The 7769-nt window shown below is 34.2% G+C and overlaps 1 protein-coding gene across 6 annotated transcripts; it reads left to right on the forward strand.

Annotated features, from left to right (window-relative positions):
- The first annotated feature begins 3158 nt into the window (after positions 1 to 3158).
- Positions 3159 to 5443, forward strand: LOC114276171 (uncharacterized). Of its 6 annotated transcripts, none has more exons than XM_028217957.2 (3): positions 3159 to 4077; positions 4202 to 4969; positions 5059 to 5269. In XM_028217957.2, the coding sequence occupies exons 1-3, from the start codon at positions 3401 to 3403 to the stop codon at positions 5129 to 5131; spliced, it is 1518 nt and encodes a 505-aa protein (XP_028073758.2). In that variant the 5' UTR covers positions 3159 to 3400; the 3' UTR covers positions 5132 to 5269. The 6 variants fall into 6 exon arrangements, with proteins under 6 accessions (XP_028073758.2, XP_082754466.1, XP_028073757.2 ...); XM_082898340.1 differs by having other exon boundaries at positions 3160 to 3503; positions 3954 to 4077; positions 4202 to 5443; XM_028217960.2 differs by having other exon boundaries at positions 3162 to 3503; positions 3878 to 4077; positions 4202 to 5443.
- Positions 5444 to 7769: the final 2326 nt, after the last annotated feature.

Here is a 7769-nt window from a genome sequence, read left to right on the forward strand (position 1 = left end):
ATAGCGGAGGCAGATTGGTAACAGAGTAGGCTTGAGGAACTGATGCTATTTGACGAAAGGAGGTTGAGGGCATTATATCATGTTCACGCTACCAACGCAGAATTGCTAGGGCTTTTAACAAGAAAGTTAAGTTTAGGAATCTCAAAGAATGGGACATGGTGCTGAAAGACAACCGAACTCCTGTCCATGACCCTAGGGGCAAGTTTAGACTCAATTGGACTAGTCCTTATATCACCAAGTCAATTTGGTCAAGATGAGCGATTATTTTCATGGGTTTGGATGGTTTAGAGTTTTCATAGCTAATCAATATGGACAAGTTGAAGAAATATTACTCTTGAGAGGCTTACTAGGCCGAAAACCTGAACGGGCGACCTAGGCAAAAGTTAGAGCATGAAAAATTAGAAACAAAGAAAAATTGAGCTCGCAAGGCCGAAAATCGGGAAGGGTGGCTTTGGCAAAAGTTAGAGCGCGAAAGGAGAGAGTTAATACTCGAGTGAACCCTAATCGAACTACGTAAGGCCTGATTCTCATTTTTGGGATACGTAGACAACATCATCCTGAAGTTCGGCCATAACCATCTTTAAATCAACTGTCCTGTTTCCATCATTTATCGGCTTGGTTGGGTTGCCTCCATTTGGCAGAAAGGTCGGTTGCAAGATAAGGCAACGTTGTTAATATAGCTGTGAGTAGTTATGATCTTATAATTTGGGGTTGTACATGTTGAGGATGGATTCTATGTGTATCAGGTGGCGATCGATTCCGAAAATTGTTTTGAAAAGATTTAATAAAGTGAATTTTTTCTCAAAATTTACCTTTTACAACGTGAACCATTTTGGGACCAAAAGAAAAATTTTCAGTGCTCGCAATTTTAATTTTATTGATTTCAACACAAATGCATTCTCCAACTCTCTAATTTAAATCAAAGTTGCTTTTACACAAGTACTAATCACCTCAAATCAAACCAACAAAACCTACAATTATTGCTCTAAAACTGCGGCACCCCCCGCCACCACCACCAATTATAATAAGTAAAATTTTATAATACATACTCAAAAAGATTGTATCACATGCCCAATTATGATATTTGATTATGACTCATTGTAGTATTAATTATGATCTCTTGTGATTTTTATTTTAGTTAGGTAGTGGCTTTGGTCCAGTCCAAGATCGGACTGGACCGTGCTGTTAGGCCCGTGGGGGCCCACCACGGGTCCCGTTTTGATAATCCGAACCGTTCAATGTGTAAAACTCGTCGAGTACTATATGCTTGTAAGAAATCACGTTGATCGGATATCGATAGCTATGTGAACAAAACAGTTTTTTTATCAACCGTTAATTGTTTCTCCGTCCATTTTTTTAATACAAAACTGATTTGATCACATAGCTATTGATATCCGATCAACGTAATTTTTTTCAGGCATGTAGTACTTGACGAGTTCTACACATTGAACGGTTCGTATTATCAAAACAGGCCCAACAAATGGGCCTCATGGGCCGAACTGGACGGGTCCAGTCTTGATCTCTACTTAAGACAAGTTGGACCCTTTAGTTAAGACCAAAAAGATTTTTGAATATACCTCAAATGACGTTTAGTTATGACCTTTAATTATAATTTGGTTATGACCTATTATAATATTAATTATGATTTATTGTGATTATTATTTTGATTATGACAAAAAATGTCTTTAATTATGCCTTAAATAGTGTTTGAATATGACCCATTATATATATATATATATATATTAATTATAATTTCAAAGTAATTTAATTATAATATTTATGAAATCAACATCACAAATATCATAAATTACATATAATACACACTGGATATGCATATGACTCTAATAATAGCAAAACCAATATCATAGTATGCATCTGGCAAAACTAAGAAATTATTTTATTTTAGGAGAAATTGTAAATTAGTGGAACAGTAAATGATTATTTAAATTTTTATGGTGGTATAACTTTATTGTATGACTACTGCAAATCCTCCATGTATATGGTAAAAGCAGTTGTGATTAGGAGCCCGAAAGAGCTTCCCTCGAATGCCCCGAATCTACGAAATGACATCGTTTCATCGTTGTAATTTTTTTTTTTTTTTTTTTTTTTTTTTTTTTTTTTTTTTTTTTTCGATCAGAAATCAGAAGGAAGAAGAAGAGAAGAAGAAAGAAAGAAGAAGAGAAGAAGAAAGAAGAAGAGAAGAAGGCAGAGGGGAGGCGATGGCGGCCGGGTAGAGGCAGCTGGACGAGCTGTGACGATCCGCCGGGCTACGACGATCGGACGATCGGCCGGAATGCACGTGCCTCTGTGTGTGTGTGTCTCCATTCCCTCTCCCCTCTTCTCTCCCTCTCTTTCCCTCTCTCCTCTCTCTTTCTCCCTCTCGAATTTGAGCTCTGCAGGTCGAAAATGGCAAAAAAAAAGAAAAAAAAAGACTAATGCCCAAAACAACGTTATTTTGGACATTAGGGACATTCGGGATACGAAAATTTGAGGCACAAATCTTTATTCATGGTAAAAGTACTCACCATGTATAAGACTTGCATCATAAAAAACTACATCTATAGTGCAATATTTTTTTCAATGACGTACTTATTTACAATTTTCCATTATTTTTACTATTTATTTTTGAACTTTGAGTCAAAAAGAAAATTGAAAAAAGAAAAAAAGACAAAAAAGAAAATTAAAGTAAAGAAAAGAAAAAGGCATTACAAGAAGAACAGAGATTGAGAGTTTTTTATTTTTTTTTATTTTTAATATTCTAAAAAAAACTATTTAAAAAATTGATCCACTTTCTAAACTATTTAAAAAATTAACTTATTTTTTGAAATCGTATTTTGAAAATGTAATTTTGAAATTAAAATTACATTTTCAACATGTAATTTTTCTTTGAAATCGCAAGTTAAAAATGTAATTTATGATAACATGGTGAAGTTGCAAATTTAACATGCGATTTTAATTGAAATCACATTTTCAATATGCAATTTCAAAGTAAAGTTGCATGTTAAAAATACAATTTTAATTTTAAAATCGCATTTTTAAAATACAATTTAAAAAGTAAATTATTTTCTCAAATAATTTAAAAAGTGATTTAATTCTTTAAATATATATATTTTTTTTTGGAATATTTAAAAAAAAAAAAAACTCCAGAGATTGGGGTTTATAGATCTACAATAATATTCACCTCCATCGCCATTTCAAATCTATGGATCTACAACAGCCCTCATCGCCATTTCAAGAATCAATGAAGAAGAAGATCAATGAATACAGCTCCCATTCCTTTTTCTTCTGCTCCGTACGTTCCCTCTCTTCTCGTCTCTTCTCTGCCTTTCTTTTTCTCTGTTCATTATTTCTCTAGGTTTTGCTGCTGCCATTTTGAACTCTCACCGAGTTAGAGAGAGAGATGAAGCTTAAACATGCCAAGGATGAGCATCCACTGATCCTCAGTGAAGAGAAGAACGATGATCGCAAAATTTTTTGCAACGGGTGTGCGCAGCTAATATCAGGTTTCACATATAGTTGCAGAATTTGTTCATTCTTTCTGCACAAATTTTGTGCGGAATTACCTGCAGAGATTAAACATCCAATGCACCCACAACACCCGCTTACCCTTCTTTCACGACGGCCTATTGAACTTTTTGTTAATCCTTCTAGTGTCCAGCGTAGTCTCTGCTTCAAATCATACGTCTATGGTTGTGAAATTTGTGGTTTCGACCTCGAATTGGATAATGCTTTGAGAGTACATAGTATTCAACACAAAAGTCATGAACACCCACTGAGTCCCTTGCTCAGCTTGGCCTTGTTCACATGTGATGCTTGTGGCACAAAACGTCAAGGCATTTCTTATATGTGTAACACATGTTCCTTTTGGATCCATCAGGACTGTGCTTCATTACCAACCACATTCAAACATGGAGGGCACGGTCATCGTCTCACCCTTGCTTATTCTCCTTCAGATATAAATCTCAAAGGACCTCGGGACTGTCGTATTTGTAAGGAGCAGTTGGAGGATTGTTACTGGTTTTATCATTGTGAAGGATGCCAATATTTTGCTCATTTGAATTGCTCAACAATGACCATGCAAGTAGCCTTTCACATTGTCCCTAACTTTGATCTCTCTCTCTCTCTCTCTCTCTCCACATTTTTTTGACAGTGCTTTTCTTGTCATTTGATATAGTTTCTATTGTTACTTTTGAGGTTTTAGGGAAAGAAAATCTGAGATCGAGGATGAGGATCTTGATGAGGCCAAATTGATCCACTTGCCTGTGTCTAATGATTCAGTTCATCTACTTAGCGAATTTGTCAGGCAAATCAGCCATGGGGACAACAACAAAGAAGCATTTGATCAAATTAGTCATGAATCATACAATCTAAATGGTCAATTTGCAAAGCAGGTCAGCCTGGTAGACAAGAGAGAAGTAAAGATCAATCATTTTAGTCAAAACCATCTATTAACCCTTTTTGATGCGCAAAGTAATGAAGATTTGTGTTCTCAAAGCAAAATGTCTATAGTGAATAAGAAGAAGAATGACAAGGTATGCGATGTGTGTGTACAACCCATCTCAGCTCCATTTTACAATTGTAGTCTATGTAATTTTCTTCTACACAAATTGTGTGCCGAGCTACCCACGGTGCTAAAGCATCCATGTCATTCACACCCACTCATCCTCTTCAAAAAGAACGTTGAAGGTTTTGATATCTTTAAATGCATCGGCTGTAGAAATATTTGCAATGGATATACCTTCACATGTATCGAGTGCAAAGATTATTACCTTGACATTAAGTGTGCTGCCCTACCAAAGTTCATAATGCATGAAGTTCATGAACACCCCCTCAAACTAAGGAAGGATTGTCAAATTGAAGGTTGTGTTGCATGTGATAGAAGTGTCGAGCTATTCTCATTTGGATGCAGCACTTGCAATTTCAACTTACACTACACATGTGCTCTGTTGCCCCGTACAATTACGCACAGGTATGACGAACATCCCTTCATCCTTACTTATAACACTATTGTTATTGAAGATGATCCAGATGAGTATATCTGTGAATTTTGCGAGGAAGACATAAATCCGAATTTTTGGTTCTATCATTGTGTCAAATGCGACCATTCTGCTTGTGCCAGATGCATTTATAAGGAGGGAGAGATATATCCAAATATCAATTGGGGGAGCACCTATAACTTTGATGGTCACTGTCACCCCCTTACTTTGGTTGTAGTCACCAATAAGAACACCATATGCGACTACTGTGATGGAGGTTATCGTCATTTTTATAATGGTATTGGATTTAAATGTGTGTTGTGTAAGTTTATGTTCCATCCATTTTGTGCTTTTCCCGGCGCAATCAAGGCTTGATGCCTAACAAATTACAAATAACATTGACAATAACCATTGTTGTTGTTTGATGCAATTTATACAAGTTATTTATAGCTTATTTTGTTTTGAAACTTTGTGTTTAATTGTTTGATATAATTTTTGTTTACAACTTAATGGGCAAAAATGATTTAATTAAGCTGAAAAAACTAATCATCTGGAAGTTAGCAAAATAGTGGCTTTGGATTCTATTTTTTGATCATGAGCTTTCAGCTGATAATAAACTCCACCGAACTGATCCATACACACATCTTGACGAGTTTGGATGTCATAGGTCAATTGTGTTTTTTTTTTTTTTTTTTTTTTTTTTTTTGTCTTTCTTGTTTTTTTTTTTTTTTTTTTTTTTTTGTGTGTTTTGAATATGACCAGTACTAGTTATGATTAATGAACTCATTACTTTAATTTTTCAGCAAATCTTATATTACTTTGCTTTGTGTATATATATAAATATTTATCTGTATGTTTTATGAACATCATCCTCAAGGAGGAACACATATCTAAACAATTTTGGAGGGCATAGGTCATTTTATTATTATTATTTATCTTTTTTGTTAATTATGAGTAGCTCTAGTTGTGAATCTGTTTTTTGAGGAAAAAAAAAACCTAGTTGTGAATCTTGTGATTAATGAAACTGATAATGTAATAATTGCAACAAAACAATCAATAGGCAAAAGAAGAATTTGGAAAATTGGCCATAAGCCCCTCACGCTAACAGCTTCCTTCCAAAAGTCCAAGTTTTAAATCCAAAAATCCAAGTTAATGAAATAAAGACCCTAAACTGATGTTTTTGGCTTAAGAAATTCATATTTTGACAAGGGAACATTTTTATGAACGATTTTATCTGCCTTTTAACTAGATTCTCTAGTATCTATGTCTACTTCTATTAACTTGATACTAGTGTTGTTAGGCCAAAAAGTAATAAACATGAACATCAGACTCATTGTTCATCTGGCAATTCCAATATATTTTAATCATACAGGCCCAAAATGAAATTTCGACCGCTATAATAAAAATCAAAATCCTTCTCTGCTAGTGAAATAGTCTTCATAGATTGACTTAGATGAGGAATAGTCAAGCTATATAATAGCAATAAAAAAAATAGAGTATTCTTGTCCTTTTTTTTTTTTTTTTTTTTTTTTGGGTTAAGGACATGAGAAACATTATATTAATAAAACAACAGTACATAAACAAGACTGCAAAGAACCATCTCAACCAAATAACAAAAAACAAATCCGTCAAGAAAAAACAATTACGATTCAGGGAAAATTATCGATTTATTCAAAGATGTGGTCTGGAAAGTAAGATTTGCTTGCCGCCGTTCCTGTCGACGTTGTTCCCATCACTGCAGCCTAACTTTGCCACCGTCGCTGTTGGAGAAGGAAGTGCACCCACAATGGTATGGGAAAAAGACTTGAGAGAAGAGACAACCATTGTGGGTGTTGAAAATTTAAAAATTTATGCCGAAATTGAAAGAGAAAAATCTCAAAATCCATATTTTGGGCATAAAAAATTCAGATTGACACTCTAAAACTGTGGATCTATATTCTAAGAGTGTAAATTTACATTTTAGAAGTGTAAAATGGGTTGCCGGAATTTTACCAGACTACCGTCGGAACATCACCAAAAATCACCTACAGAGAAAGGCCTCTCCGTGGACCTTTTTTCTGAGTATTCTTGTCTTCATAGATTGATTTAGATGTAGAATAGTCGAGTTATATAATAGCAATAAAAAAGTAGAAGCAAAGAGATAAGTTTAGAGGGTGATCCATACATTTATAAATTGTTGTAACAATGGAAATTTTGTTTCCAATGATTATCAAATTAGTAGAAGATAAGATAGAAAACTCTTTAAAAGACAGAGCAAATATATTCGTTCAAATAAACAATTAATGACGATGTGGTGTACATATTAGGGGTGGAAGTAGACAGATAAGTTTAGAGGATGATCCATACATTTATAAATTGTTGTAACAATGGAAAATTTGTTTCCAATGATTATCAAATTAGTAGAAGACAATATAGAAAACTCTTTAGAAGACAAAGCAAATATGTTCGTTCAAATAAACAATTAATGACGATGTGATCTATATATTAGGGGTGGATATTAGCTCGTTAGTCCGCCAAACCTGCCCAACTCAGTTCCATTTTTCCAAGATTTGAGAATGTTGAATTAGCTTATAGGGACGAGTTGGACCAACATTTTCAACCTAAAATATTAATAGGTTGTGTTTAAAATTTATACTTTTAATTCAACCGGGACTGAACCCTGCACCGTTTGTCCACGTATACAGTACTATCCAAAAACAAAAATAACTAATGTGGGGTCTTCATTGTTTTCTCATGTTTTAATCTTTCAAAAAGGTTTGGTAAAAATTAATAATTAATGTGTGATTTATTTTT

This window comes from Camellia sinensis, chromosome 12 (genome assembly GCF_055761805.1).
Source record: "Camellia sinensis isolate YWXY chromosome 12, ASM5576180v1, whole genome shotgun sequence".
Classification (NCBI taxonomy): domain Eukaryota; kingdom Viridiplantae; phylum Streptophyta; class Magnoliopsida; order Ericales; family Theaceae; genus Camellia; species Camellia sinensis.